Here is a 14777-nt window from a genome sequence, read left to right on the forward strand (position 1 = left end):
TAACAGCTAGTGGCTAACAGCTGGCGGCTAACAGCTGGTGGCTAACAGCTAGCGGCTAACAGCTAGCGGCTAACAGCTAGCGGCTAACAGCTGGTGGCTAACAGCTGGTGGCTAACAGCTAGCGGCTAACAGCTGGTGGCTAACAGCTGGTGGCTAGCAGCTAACAGCTAGCGGCTAACAGCTAGTGGCTAACAGCTGGCGGCTAACAGCTGGTGACTAACAGCTAGCGGCTAACGGTTAATGAAGAGTCCGAAGAGTTTGATCTAAATGATGGAGGTGAGTTCCGGGGTCAGAGGTCGCTGCAGGTGCTGACCGTTTCCACGACGCCAACCTGCGGGAACTCATCTCATCCAGGAAGTAGATCGGGTCAGAACCACCGGTACATATTCTGATGAAATGATTTCATCTTTGAGGTCTGTTTTATACAATTGCAGCCCCAGAAAGGATCACTTTATTAATACTCCTAGAAAGTTGAGTGGAAGGAAAAAGTGTCTAAAGCTGAACTAGTAATGGACAAATCACTGCAGCCAACGTTTCCTGCAAAAGGAGCCCAGAGCAGGAAGTGATGTCAGAGACGACCAACATTTATTGATCTGGTGTCACATTCTGATCATTTCTGTGATCCAGAACCAGATTTAGAGTCTCTTTCTGAAATTACAGATAAAAATATAAACATTTTCACCAAAATAAAGTTTTTCTTTTAGCTAAACTTTAACTTCAGACTTTAGTTCAAAAAGTTTTGTTCTCTAAAAATTCAGATTCGATGCGAAGCTCAGATTTCATCACGACTGAAAAACTTCAGCTGCAGGGTGTGTGAGTGTGTGTGTGTGTGTGTGTGTGTGTGTGTGTGTGTGTGTGTGTGTGTGGTGTGTGTGTGTGGTGTGTGGTGTGTGTGTGTGGGAACAGGAGTCCGTTGTGTTGGTTCCTCCTCCAGTGGGATGGCAGCAGTCAAACCACAGCAGCCTGTTGTTCTCTAGTTATTATGAACGCTGAGGCAGCAGAGGACATAGAAATATAAGCATAGATGTGCAGCAGCAGCGCTAGCAGGCCTCCTGGACTGGATCCAGCTGGAGCGGACTGCTCTGCTGCTGCAGATTAAATCTCTCTAATACCTTCACACTAAAAGGCCGGCGGGTCGTCAGAGGTCAATCTGCAGCATCAGGTTTAATCCGCAGCAACAACAGCAACAAACTGTTTATCTGCGTGGAGCGAGACGACGCGCATCACCAAACCACAGAGCAAGAACCACCGTCTGCATGTGGAGCTCAACCAGTTAAACCAGTTCCTCACCTCAACCATGTTCCCACCATGTTAGCCAGTCGGCTAGAAATGTCCGTTTCAGACTAAACATTTAGTTAATCTGAGAATCTCTAAGCTAAACATTTAGCTAACTAACCAGCTAGCTAGCTAAACATTTAGCTAACTAATCAGCTAGCTAGCTAAACATTTAGCTAGCTAACCACCAGTTAGCTAGCTAAACATTTAGCTAGCTAACCAGTTAGCACTGAAATAAATGCTGCTACTGGATAAACTTGAGCGGCTCTGAAGCTGCCGCCATGTTGGTTTGATTCCCTTCCAGTCTTCCCAGTTCTGACTGGTGTGTTTATACTGGGATCAGTGTTATGGCATTCACAGAGTTCTGCAGCATCTGGACCGGGTTTTACTTTTACTACGCCGCTGTTGAGTCACATGATCTGTCTGGACTGCTGGGACACGTCGCCCTCTAGTGTTCAGAAAGTGATCAGTCAGAATCGTTTCTCCTCTGCAGAGACTGAGGAGCCAAACTGGTTCTGAGCTGCACAGAACCAGTAAGAAACCAGTTCTAGAAGAGGTTTGGGGTTGTAATGTACGGTGGCTGAGAGGTTCAAAATGCAACAGAAAAGATGCTGCAGCCACAGGAAGTGAGGGAGGAAATGTCACAAACCGAAATATAAAACTGGCCTCCAGGCCACCAGGGGGAGCTCTAAACATGCAGCTCATATAAGATACTGTAAAAGTTATGAAGCTTAACGCTTTTCCACCTTCCTCCAACTCTCCTCCGTCTGGTCGTGGGGGTTTGCGGTCGACTCCCCCTAGTGGCCTGGAGGGTTTGTGCTGTTTGCGCCATTTTGCTTCTATTTTCTTTCATTGCAGCATTTCAGGCATTTTTTGCCTCAAACTGAAGGAAAATCCACCTCAGTTTGAGTTCATGAGCCGAGTTCTTCCAGAATCAGCTTCATTCATTCATCCATTCATTCATTCATTCATCCATCCATTCATTCTTTCATTCATTCATTCTCTGGACCTCGGTGCCGGTTCAGTCCTGCAGGGGGCGCTGTGGCTGGATCTGGTTCCAACCTGTTAGCAGAAGCTGTGACGTGACCTCCTGGGGTAATAATTATAAAAACATCATACAGAGACTGGAGGAAGAGGAGAGGAAGAGGAGAGGAAGAGGAGAGGAGGAGAGGAGAGGAAGAGGAGAGGAAGAGGAGAGGAAGAGGAGAGGAGAGGAAGAGGAGAGGAAGAGGAGAGGAAGAGGAGATGGAGGGAATAAACAGCTGATCGACAGAGAGATGGAAGAAGGAAGAGAAATGAGAGGAAGAGGAGGAAACCAGACGATTCGCAATCAGCCCCTGTCTGCACCCCTCCTCTTCCTCCTCTTCCTCCTCCTCCTCCTCTTCCTCCTCTTCACCGCCCCTCCCTCCATTTTGTCCTCCGTCTGATGGAGCTGCGGCGCCTCAGGGCTTCAGCCTCACATCTAACGCTGCAGCAGCCAATCACCATCTGCCAAGACAAAACCCAAACGGGGGGGGGGGGGGGGGGGGGGCTTAATAACTGATTAATAACCCAATGATCTGATGCAGCTCATGGAGCTAATCTATGACGTCATAGTCTGAGTTATGACATCATCTCTGGGCTGATTTTGTTAATAAATAAAATAATCCACAGAACTGCAGCAGCCGAGGAGTTTCAGTCTTCGCTTGGGAAGGAAATGGATAGAGACACATTTCCTGTCTGTGTGACCCCGCCTCTTGCCCTTTGACCCCTGGAGAGAGGCACCAGCGCCCTGGCGACCCCACCAGGGATAAACGTGTTGGATGACGGATGGAAACATCGTCCAGTCGGTGGACGCTCCCGTCCACTGGAGGATCTGTGCCTCACCAGAGGCACCAAACCTGCTGACGATTTTTATAACTTTTAACCTCACCTGACCAATCAGCTGATCCGTTTCCCCAGAACTTCCTGTGACGCTGCAAACCGCGTCTGGACACAACCACGTCTCCAGCAGGAAGCAGTTGACCGGATGATAGCAGCGCATTCCTGAAATCATCTCCATTCTTCGGCTCCATGCTAGCCGGCCATCTTTACTTCCTGTTTGCCCCAGACATGCGCAACGTCTGATGACATCACGCCTGGTGGATTCACTCCAACCGTCAGAAGGAAACGCGGCTAACAGTCTCGCCGCGCTGCCTGCGGATCTCTGAGCTGCTAGCCGTGGGCTAGCCGTGGGCTAGCCGTGGGCTAGCAGTGGGCTAGCAACGCAACACAAGACAATTGACCGACTTTGTTGCCGTTGCGTTCCGTTCGTTCCGAGTGGCGGAGAACTGAAACCTTTCCTATCACGTCCCGCTTTCTGTGCGTTTTTGTGACACTTTAAAGGTTTGCTCAAAATTAGCATGCTAGCTGGAAACATGCCGATCAACAGCTGTTCTGCTGAGCGTCTCACTGGAACAGCGCGGCTGCAGCAGGGGAACCGTCGTTTGTCTGCTGGGAGAATCGTCTCTGCTGAGTCAGGATTCAGCCTGAAAATGCTCCTTTTACAACCCAAACAACGACGGATCGGAGGGTTTCAGTGTTTCTGCCTCAGTCAGGCCGTAAATCAGCCTGTGAAACAGCAAACCGGTCAGCAGCAGCCGCTCCGGCGCTGTGGGATTATCTGGAGCGTGTGATGGATGTGCTCACAGCCCAGCCGCTCGCCTCCACCTGAGATCCTCCTGCTGCAGGCGGCTTCCCTTCCTCACCTCCGCCAGACAGACGGTGACTCACCAGGCTCTGATTCATTCAATAAACCTGCTACTACCTCACTGCTTACGCAGAGCAGCTTCTGCTCAACGGGCCGACGGCAGAGATGCAGGCAGGTCTGAGGCACTCAGGGAAGAGTCCACTTTACCAACCAGCTGGGAGGAAAAGGTTCAATTCCCACCATCAGTCCTCCAGAAAGAACCGGGACAGTTTAGTCTACAAACATCCGACCCCTAGAGACACAGACTGTTTAGACACTTCAGATCTCAACTGGACCCGACTCCAGAACCCTGGACCCGAGCCAAACCTCAGGTCTGTGACCGACCGACCGGACGGATGGACGGACGGACCGACCGACCGACCGGACGGATGGACGGACGGACGGACCGACCGACCGACCGACCGGACGGATGGACGGACGGACCGGCCGACCGACTGACTGGCTTTGCCTTCCACTCCTCAGAGCTTCAGTCCTCCAGTGTTTCCAGTTTGTCCAAACTACCTTCAGATTGTTGACTGGATCCGGCTGCATAGCTACAAACTGACCTTTGACCTTCCTCTAATCCTTCACTCCCCTGAGCAGACCGAGGACGTCTGATGCTCACGTCATCAGTCTTTCATTTGCCAATAATTCCCAGTAACTATTTGATCGACTGTCTTTCGCTCAGCGTTTCCCACCGAGCCCTGAATGTTTTAGATGAGCTTTGATTTTAACTGACGGCTGGTTAGCAGGTTTTAGGGTTAAGGGTCAAGGTTTTAGGGTGAAAGGTGACGGGTTAAGGGTTCAGCTGCAGTCCAGCTGAATCCAGAAGCATCTAAAACCTGCAGGGTTCCTTCAGGACTAGGGTTGGGAAACGTTGCTGTCCTCTACTGGTAGGAATGTAAGGACGGACCGGCAGTCCCTGATTGGATCAGGAGAATCTGCAACTGATTAATGGATCTACTGATCTTGTTTCCACAGTGAGTAACGCATAGATCCCATAAGTTGGGAGTTTTAGATCCCAACTTACCGTTGATGGATCAAATCAGCCGGTTTCCTCTTGATTGACTGTTTGGTGACCAGCAGGTCATCATTTTGGGCCAAACGGTTCTGGGTCATAGTGGAGAAACCCGCTGCAGGTCTGACCTGGGAAACGGCTCCTTCCGGCTGATTCCCAACAGTTCCCGACTTTCTGAGGGGAAAGGAGGACAGTTCACACACGAAGCTTTAACTTCTCAAAGTGTCACTTGTTCTGGAAACATCGTAATTGCATTGCATTCCCCGCCGAGATCCTCCCTTCATTCCACATTCAGAGCACGACCTAGTCCAGACTAATTGAGTGTCCGTGGTGTCGATTCAGACTATTAACCATCTGTTCCTTCTCTTCTCCACAGGAGTTTGGAGGACTAGTAGGATGCTGAGTGCGTTTCCTCCTCGCCACTGCGCTCCATGACCTGAGAGCGCCGCCGCAGCGGGAGGAACCGAGCACCAGAAAGACACCGAGGACGGAAGAAAGTCAAGTTCAGCTCTGATTACTGTTTTCCCTTTCTGAGATGGCGGCGACTGAGGTCAGTGCGGCGCCTGAGGTCCAGGAAGATGGGAAAACCCCAGAAAGCCAGCCAGCCGAGGCGGAGCAGCCGGTCAGAACCGCAAACACAGAGCCTGTCGGCAGCGAAGTGGTGGAGAACGACGGCTCGGCGGCGGAAAACAAAGAGACTGTGAACAATGACACGGCCCAGGAGGCCGGCGGTGAGGAGGAAGCAGCAGCAGCAGGTGGGGAGGCGGCTCCTCCTCAGAGCTCAGAAAGCGCCTCCTCTGCCGAGACCAAGACCTCCTTCCTGGACTCCTTCCTCAACAAGAGCGGCCTGGGGAAAGTGATGGCGGGCAGGAAGAAGAAGGAACACGCCGCGGCCGCAGGGGGAGCTGAGGACGCCGCCGTCGAAGGAGGAGAGAAGGACGTAGAAAAGGCCGGAGAGGAAGGAGCGGAGGCCGAAGGAGGAGCCGAGGGAGAGGCAGCAATGGACAAGCCTGCAGAGAACGGAGAGAAGGAGGAGGAGAAGAAGAGCAAAACCGTAGAGTCCAAATCCACCGTCCGCGACCTGATCCGGAAGCCCGTGGCGAGGATCTTCTCCCATCGCAGCACCGAGAAGAAGGACGGCGGCGCGGCAGAGCCCGAGAAGCAGGTCAAGGTCCGGTCCCGGTCCCTGGACCGCCTGGAGGACCCAGAGGCGCTCAACGCCACGGCGGACGCCACGGCAGAGGAGGGCGGAGCCGCAGCAGGAGCAGAGGGGGAGCAGAAAGCTTCGTCCTCAACCACCAAGCACATGAAGCGCTGGCACTCCTTCAAGAAGCTCATGGCTCAGAAGACGCACAAAAAGAGCGGCGGCGGCGGCGGCGAGGACGGGAAGGAGGAGGGAGCAGAGGGAGAAGCAGGAGGCGGAGACTCCTCCACCCTGGACTCCAAGGAGTCCGGCCACAAGCGTTGGAAGCTGAAACGCTCCTGGACCTTCCAGGGTCTGAAGAGGGACTCGTCCATGGTGGGCATCAGCGGCAAGGCCAAGGGCTCGGACAAAGAGTCTGCCGACAAAACGGAGGAGGCCGCAGGGGGAGGAGAAGAAGAGGAGGGGGGCAAGGCTGAGGCAGGAGCCGAGGAGGCGAAGACGGAGGAGGAGAAGGCCGAGGGAGGCGAGGAGGAGAAGGCGGCGGGAGGCGGGACGGTGACGCAACACGCCAACGAGATCTGGACCTCCTTCAAGAAGCGTGTCATCCCCAAGAGCAAACGGGCCAACACAGAGTGCGCCCCTACTGGTGAGGAGGACGCCACTGCAGCCTCTGGTGAGAACAGGAACTAGCATCCTAAATGCAACCGCTACACGAGCTAGCAGCGGGACTTCATACGCAGATGTTGGTCAACCTCACCAGCAGCTCAGTTTGACTGTCAGGCACGGTGGAGGAGGAGTGATGGCTGGTTTACAGATTCAGTCTGGCAGTTATGGACCCAGTGGGTTCCAGAGGCAGCGGGGTCATGGGGTGCACTTACTTTTCAGTCCCAATGTTGTTGTTTCAGTTGCTTTCTGAGATTTGATTGATTCTGTTCAAAACTCCCTGATTTTCCATGACCTGATATGAAAACCCCTGGAGCTGAGAGGTCGAGTTTCACGATCCCTCAGACAGCAGAGTCCAGATGGGATCCGCCTGTCTGAGGTGGGATCCAGTGGATCTCCACTCGGGTTGTTCCCGTTGGAAAGGCGCCGCTCTGACCGGCTTGACCGACATCCTGCCGGGTTGAAACCGCAGGACTCCAGGTATCGTCCCAGTGGGACGCCGCTGCAGAGCTCTGGTCTCAGGCTGAGTCTGGGTCGGTACCAGCGGGTCGGTACCAGGGAGGTGAAGCCTCAGCGGCTCGCTGATGCCGTTCGACCTCGGTACCAGCGGGCCGGTACCAGCGGGTCGACCTCGGTACCAACGGGTCGGTACCAGCGGGTCGACCTCGGTACCAACGGGTCGACCTCGGTACCAGCGGGTCGACCTCGGTACCAATGGGTCGGTACCAGCGGGTTGACCTCGGTACCAGCGGGTCGGTACCAGCAGGTCGACCTCGGTACCAACAGGTCGACCTTGGTACCAGCAGGTCGGTACCAACGGGTCAACCTCGGTACCAGTGGGTCGACCTCGGTACCGACGTACCAGTGGGTCGACCTCGGTACCAGCGGGTCGGTACCAGCGGGTCGACCTCGGTACCAGCGGGTCGGTACCAGCGGGTCAACCTCGGTACCAGCGGGTCGACCTCGGTACCAACGGGTCGACCTCGGTACCAGCGGGTCGGTACCAGCGGGTCGACCTCGGTACCAACGGGTCAACCTCGGTACCAGTGGGTCGAACTCGGTACCGACGTACCAACGGGTCAACCTCGGTACCAGCGGGTCGACCTCGGTACCAACGGGTCGACCTCGGTACCAGCGGGTCGGTACCAGCGGGTCAACCTCGGTACCAGCGGGTCGACCTCGGTACCAACGGGTCGACCTCGGTACCAGCGGGCCGGTACCAGCGGGTCGACCTCGGTACCAACGGGTCAACCTCGGTACCAGTGGGTCGACCTCGGTACCAACGGGTCGGTACCAACGGGTCGGTACCAGCGGGTCGGTACCAGCAGGTCGGTACCAACAGGTCGACCTTGGTACCAGCAGGTCGGTACCAGCGGGTCGACCTCGGTACCAACGGGTCAACCTCGGTACCAGCGGGTTGACCTTGGTACCAGCGGGTCGGTACCAGCGGGTCGACCTCGGTACCAGCGGGTCGGTACCAGCGGGTCGACCTCGGTACCAGCGGGTCGACCTCGGTACCATCCATTCAAAGTTTGGAAATGAACAAAAAAGGATAAAAGGAAAAATGCAAAGTATCTGATTTCCATCAGCCAGGCTGAACAGAGCGTGATGTCATCAGGTGTTGACGCTACGCATGGCTGGAATAAACAGGAAGCAGAAGTTGCTAGCAGGAAGCAGAAGTTGCTAACAGGAAGCAGAAGTTGCTAACAGGAAGTAGAAGTTGCTAACAGGAAGCAGAAGTTGCTAGCAGGAAGCAGAAGTTGCTAGCAGGAAGCAGAAGTTGCTAGCAGGAAGCAGAAGTTGCTAGCAGGAAGCAGAAGTTGCTAGCAGGAAGCAGAAGTTGCTAACAGGAAGTAGAAGTTGCTAGCAGGAAGCAGAAGTTGCTAGCAGGAAGCAGAAGTTGCTAGCAGGAAGCAGAAGTTGCTAGCAGGAAGCAGAAGTTGCTAGCAGGAAGCAGAAGTTGCTAACAGGAAGCAGAAGTTGCTAGCTAGCATGAACCAGAGGTCGCCCTCCCTGCCGCAGGTCTTCAGGGTTGGTTCCTCTGGTTCGGCTCGGTTCCGGCAGTGGAGGGAAAGTTTGCTGCGTCAGAATTTATCCTGAAAATGTTTTTAGCTCTTTTTCAGACAAAAATTACCTGATGTGACTGTAGAAACGTCAGGAAGGAAGTAATTTAAAATTTCTCCATTTCTATCAACTTTTTGTAATGCGATACTTTAAATGAGAATAAAATGAAACCCGGCTGGTGATCCAGACCCAAAGAACCGTCTGGACTGGCTGCAGCTGCAGCCGAATCGGAACGTGTTTCACGCAGCGATCGGTCGGCTGCCTGACCATCCAGCTCTGGTTCTAAGGTTTCCACCGAGTCTCTGAACTCCTGGCCATCGGCCAATCAGAGGCAGGTGACAGGAGCTACGCTACATCCTGATCTCTAAAAGCTGTTTTCATACTCGGCCATTTTCCCATAACCATTAAATCAACACTGAAGTTAAAACTATTCATCGATTATCTCAAAGCTTTCTGGATTCTCCGGACAAAACCTTCATGGGTAAGAAGCAGCGGTGAGCACACTTCCACTGATCCGCTAATAGGTGAGCTAACTCTTTGTTTGGCGCTAGCTTTGAAGACATCTAGCACACTTAGCTTCCCCTAAATAAAACTTTCTGCTTGCTTTCCTGCTGCCTAAGATTCTAATACTTAAAGTAGTGCTGGGAAAATGTTTGCTAATCTGCAAAAGCGCTAATAGCAGAGCTAATTTTTAGCCGTTTTGCTAACTTTGAAAACATTCAGCGTACTTAGCTTCCCATAAAATAAATTTTCTGGATAAATTCTGAAAGCGCTAATTTACTTGTCTGTCAGCTGAACAACGTTTGACATCGTGCTGAACGTCAACAAGCAGTTCAGTTTCCTGTCCTGATGCGGCGCAGCAGACGACTTATTTTCTACCCAGGATGCATTGCTGTGGAACAGTTCAAATCTGCTAATGTTAGCATGCTGTCTGACCAAAGCCCTGCTGCGGTCAATTAGGCTAAGGCAGCAACAAAGAATTTAGCGCTTTAGCATTAGCAGACCTAGCGTTAATCAGCAGGGCATTAGGGTTAGCACAGCTAGCTGCTAAGAAGCGTTCTCTACAGAAAGGGTCATTCAAAATAATCCGGAGGAGGAGAACTTCTCTGGTTCAGGTTTCCACCCAGTCGGTTCTTAAAACGCTCGTTTCTTCTGGAGTGACGTTCCTCCGTTTCCTCCACAGGTGAGGAAGCAGCTGCAGAGGAAGGCAAAGACTCCAAATCAGCCAAGACCAAGCGTTCCCACTTTGGTCGCGCCGTTTCCCTGAAGAACTTCATCATGCGGAAGGGCAAGTCCAGCAGCGTGGAGCAGGGCGAAGGCGCCAAGGAGGAGGAGGAGGAGGAGGAGGCCGCCGAAGGAGGAGACGCCGCCGAGGAGGGCGGAGCCGACGGCGAGGAGGGCGGAGCCGACGGCGAGGCCGCCGCAGCGACCCAGGAGAGCAACGACAAAGAGAAGACTGCGGAGAGCGGAGGCGAGGCGGTGGAGGAGAAGACGCCAGTGGAAGCGGCGGAGACCAACGGTGAGACGGGCTGCTCCAACGGCGTGGTGGAGGAGAACGCCACCGAGAACCATCAGGAGGAGGAGGAGCAGACGAAGGAAAGCAGCCCCGTGAAGAAGAGCAAGGAGGGCATGAAGGACGACGCCAACGCCAAGATCATCAACGCCACGGCGGCTGTGAACAGCGGTGAGTTCGAGCGCATCGGCCGGGACTCTGACGAGCCTCAGAGCGAAGGAGGAGGAGCTAACAGCCAGCGGCAGCAAGACGCACAGCGAACAGACAGCCAAGGCAGCCATGTTGAATCCAAGCTAGCACTAACCGAGAGCAGGGAGGAAGAGGAGGAGGAGATGAGGAAGAGGGACCTCCGAGAAGCGGCCGTGGCCATCGTTCAAACTGTGATGTCAGCAGCTACTGTCCAATTAGAGAGGGAGCTGAGCATCGACAACGGCTTCAATGGCCATTACAAAGTTGGATACTGACGACACGAACACGCTCCGTATACTCACACTTTACTGCACAGTCACATTAAAACACTTTAACGTGCTAAAAGTTACGTAGCACAAGCATGAACTCACAGCTTTCAGGTTTCCATGGCAACAGGGAAAGAGGTTTTCGGTTTCCATGGCAACAGGGAAAGAGGTTTACACCCGATCTACAGGCCAGGATTAGATCCGGTTCTGATCGTCTCTTTACAGCAGCAGCAGTGAATGGAAGCAGCTGAAAGTCAGTTTTTTTTGCACTACAGACTTTAAAAAAACATGATTTTTAGATTTCCACCACACTTCTAAGAATGTCTGGTTTGGTGCTTTGTCAGAACCAGAACAACCCACATCATGAAGATAACATAAAGCTCCACACGTTCAGTTCCAGGTCAAACAGCGTCAGCATCATTTCATCTCACTGCGTTAGCGACGCGCCGTAGCCGCGAGTCTAGAGAAGAAAAACAATCATTTGTGTTATTTAGCCGGTTATGTGAGAAAAACATGGCAGTTCATTTTAGCTAGCTAGCTAAAAATTTACTATATTTAGCTCAATGTTAAATATTTACGTCAGAGCTAGCCTGGTGTTTAGCTAGCTCTGAATTAGCTCATCCTTTTAGCTGCAATGTTGTTCAGGAAAAGAGGCAAAACAAAGATAAAGTTGTGATTTGAAGCGATTTAAAAGCTGCAGTTCAATGAAAGGTTTCAGAAAACCCAGCTTTTATTTTGATAGTTCAAATGAATCAACATATTACCTGAATATTTGGGTTTAAGCTCAATAATTAGCTTCCGCCTTGAAAGAAGAAAGCTTTTTAATGGGACATCAAGACTGAAAAGCTTCAGCTCAGCAGGTAGCGGTTAGCTTTAGCATGCTAACTAGCTGCACTCCCATGGTTAGTTTTAGGGTGAATATAGATGTTTGATGTAAATGGTCAGATTTCAGGCCAAGTTTCTCTGGACTAGTGAATAAAAGCTGGTTCTGACTGGCTCTGACCGGCTCTGACCGGTCAGAACCGGATGTGACCAACCTGCTGGTTCCCTTTAGCACTAAAACACTCGTGACCAACATCTGCACTAAACTCATCTGATCTTTTTGTATGACTGCTTTTATTCTTATTCTACTTTTAATACATTTTTTCAATCTCTTTTGTTATCATTTGCCAGACAAAAAGGCGGGAAACGTGTGAGGCCAAACAAAGAGGATTAAAACGGCCCGGGATTCGCTGAGCAAGGAGCTCTGAGCCCCGCCCCCAACTCTTCCTCCTCCTCTTCCTCCCCAATAATCGGAGTAACCATGTAAACAGATCCGCCGGTGAGATGATGCAGTTCATGTAGCCGAGAAGTAGAAACACTTCCTGAGAAAGCAATAATCCGCCTCCACCGCCATGCAGACCAAACCTGATCCTGTGTTTTTTACTTCTTCTTTGCTCGTCTGTGAGATTTTATATCGTCTACGAAAGAAAACGCAGAAATGTAAAAACCCTCCTGTAGCCCCCCCACCTCCAGCCACGTCTGATTGGTGGATTTAAATGTGAAGGAAACAAAAGAAGAAGAAAAAAGACTCTTAGTTTTATATTGACCACCATTTTTGCCCGTAGCCCCCCCATTCCCCCCCATTGCCCCCCCAGCCCCAGTAGATGAGGACAGCCCCCCCCTGCCCCCCCCCGCCCCCCCTGCAGCTCTGTGTGTTTAATGTTTTAGACTGTTATATTGTGAACATGGAATAAAAAGAAAAGCAAAACAGCTTCGATTCAAAAGTTTGTTTTTTCTGGTTTTTGGTTGTTTCTTAAACCTCCATCTTCTCTGTGACGCTGTAATGAATAAAACCGTAAAAGCAACAATAAGAACCATGATGATGATGTTGGTCCCATTTCCACATGTCTGCTAGCAAAGATAGAAAATAAAACCTAACAACTAAACTGCGAGTCGGTGAGTTTCTGTTTGGGGGCGGGGCCTGCGTCCGATTGGGCGCGTCGATAATCCCGTTACGTAACGGCGGAGGGAGGCTGTGCTGCAGGTCTGAGTATTATGGGATGTGGCTCCAGACGTGAAACGTGAAACAACAGGTGTGAATAATGTGATGGAAAATGAGCCTCTGAAGGATCTGAGCTGAGACAAACATGAGGAACAATCCTTTAATCCGGCGCTGCTCACCAACCACCACATGATCAGAATATGATCCACAATCTGCCTGCTGGATTACGACGGATTATTAACGGAAATTCATCTGCAACGTCCGAGAGGCAAAGACATTCCTGCTGCGCTGGACGTGCATGTCCAACACCTGGTCACTCAGGAGGAGCTGCTGCCTCTCCAGCCACCGTTCAGGGCGAGAGACAGGTGAGCTGGACAGGTCACCTGTCTGTCGCTGGGCAACACCTCTGTGTGTCCTGCCAGTCAACAGTCATGTTTCTGGACTGTGGGAGGAAACCGGAGAAAACCCACCATGCAGGGAGAACATGCAGACTCCATGCAGGAAGACCGGGAATCGAACCCAGAACCTTCTGCTGCAAGGCAGCAGCTCTACCCACTGCACCACTGTGCAGCCCTGCTGAGATGATCAATGCTGCTGAATTTGGTTTAATGGTTTCAGCATAAATTAAAAGATTTAAATTGTTAAACATTTAAATGTAAGATTTTAAGGAGCTGGTAGGTTTACTTTGTAAAAGTTCAAAGAACAATATTCATAGTTAGATTGTTTTGTTACCATAGCAACAATCTGATGCTGTGAGTTTGAGCTGTTTGTTCACAAATACAAATGAATAAACTGGATTATAACTGATTGTTGTTAGGTTGGCCAGTTAATCTCCTCCTCCTCTCCCAGATTAAATGTAACACAGAAGCTGTTAGAGCTGCTGATGGTCTTAGCAGCATGAGGGGCCCCTCAGGCAGATTCTGCCCCAGGCCCCATCAGCCTTGGACCGGCCCTGCAGGATGAGGTAAACCTGCTGCACTGAGCAGAGATGAGCAACAAACAGGAGATTTAATTCAATGCTGCTAATGTGGCTTTAGCAGCTCTGACATTTCATGTCTGTTGAGTTTTAATAAGAATCTCAGAAACTGTTTTGGTTGCTGGAGTTTATGGGACGAGATTTAAGATCCGTCCCATAAACTCTGGCTACATGGACAAAGCATTTGGTCTGGGTTGGTGCATCGTGTAACCAGAAAAATAATAACAATATAAAACCAGCGTGATGTTGGTTTTATATTACCAACATTACGCTAAAGCTAGCAGAGGCTAAAGCTCCTCACCTGAACCTGCATGATGAGGTTAGCGCTGGTTCGTTAGCCGCTAACGCTCCGACCAACCAGGAACACAGACATGAACTTTACAGGGCAGACAGCGCCACACGCTGGGCAGCGAGTTGAGATGGAAATGCCGCAGATATAAATCATTCTCACTGCTCCTCAACTCCTCTGGAAGAAAAACTGCAAGCTGTTCACAGAGCCACGAGGTGCATGTGGACATGTGGACATTAACCTTTACACTCACCTTTAATTAAAGAATCAATAATAATGTCTATAAATGATTAAATTGCTGCCTACAGGGTAATATTTCATCATTTAATATGTAAGTGAGCAAAAGAGCCACTTGTTAGCCCGTATAGCGCCCCCTATGGGCTGGAGGTCTGAGGCTTGATGGCAAGTTTTCATTCTTCCAGCTTCATATGAAGCCCGATCCAAACTGGCAACCCACATTCATCAAATGGTTAAATAATATAGACCGTAAATCGGTATAATATTGGCCGATCTGTTTTCTTATCCACCTGAATAATGTGTAGCTGCGCCACTGGACTTATTGAGATGTGTGTAACAGGTGCGTCTATCAGTTTACAGCAATACGGAATAAATCGTCCCGTATTGGTTCAATACGGGCGGAGACACCAACTACCTGCCATTTCAGGCTAGATTAAGCTAGTAGGTTAGCT

The 14777-nt window shown here is 51.2% G+C and overlaps 1 protein-coding gene across 1 annotated transcript in view; it reads left to right on the forward strand.

Moving 5' to 3' along the window:
- The window catches only part of LOC103460034 (uncharacterized), a 17951-nt gene extending 5184 nt beyond the window's left edge, over window positions 1-12767 (forward strand). The window contains exons 2-4 of the mRNA XM_081614429.1: window positions 5377-6817; window positions 10055-10555; window positions 12013-12767. Coding sequence (XP_081470555.1) covers window positions 5536-6817; window positions 10055-10555; window positions 12013-12035 — 1806 coding nt within the window. The 5' untranslated portion in view covers window positions 5377-5535 and the 3' untranslated portion in view covers window positions 12036-12767. The remainder of the gene's footprint in view (window positions 1-5376; window positions 6818-10054; window positions 10556-12012) is intronic.
- Window positions 12768-14777: the final 2010 nt, after the last annotated feature.

This window comes from Poecilia reticulata, chromosome 13 (genome assembly GCF_904066995.2).
Source record: "Poecilia reticulata chromosome 13, P_reticulata-male-v2, whole genome shotgun sequence".
NCBI classification, from domain to species: domain Eukaryota; kingdom Metazoa; phylum Chordata; class Actinopteri; order Cyprinodontiformes; family Poeciliidae; genus Poecilia; species Poecilia reticulata.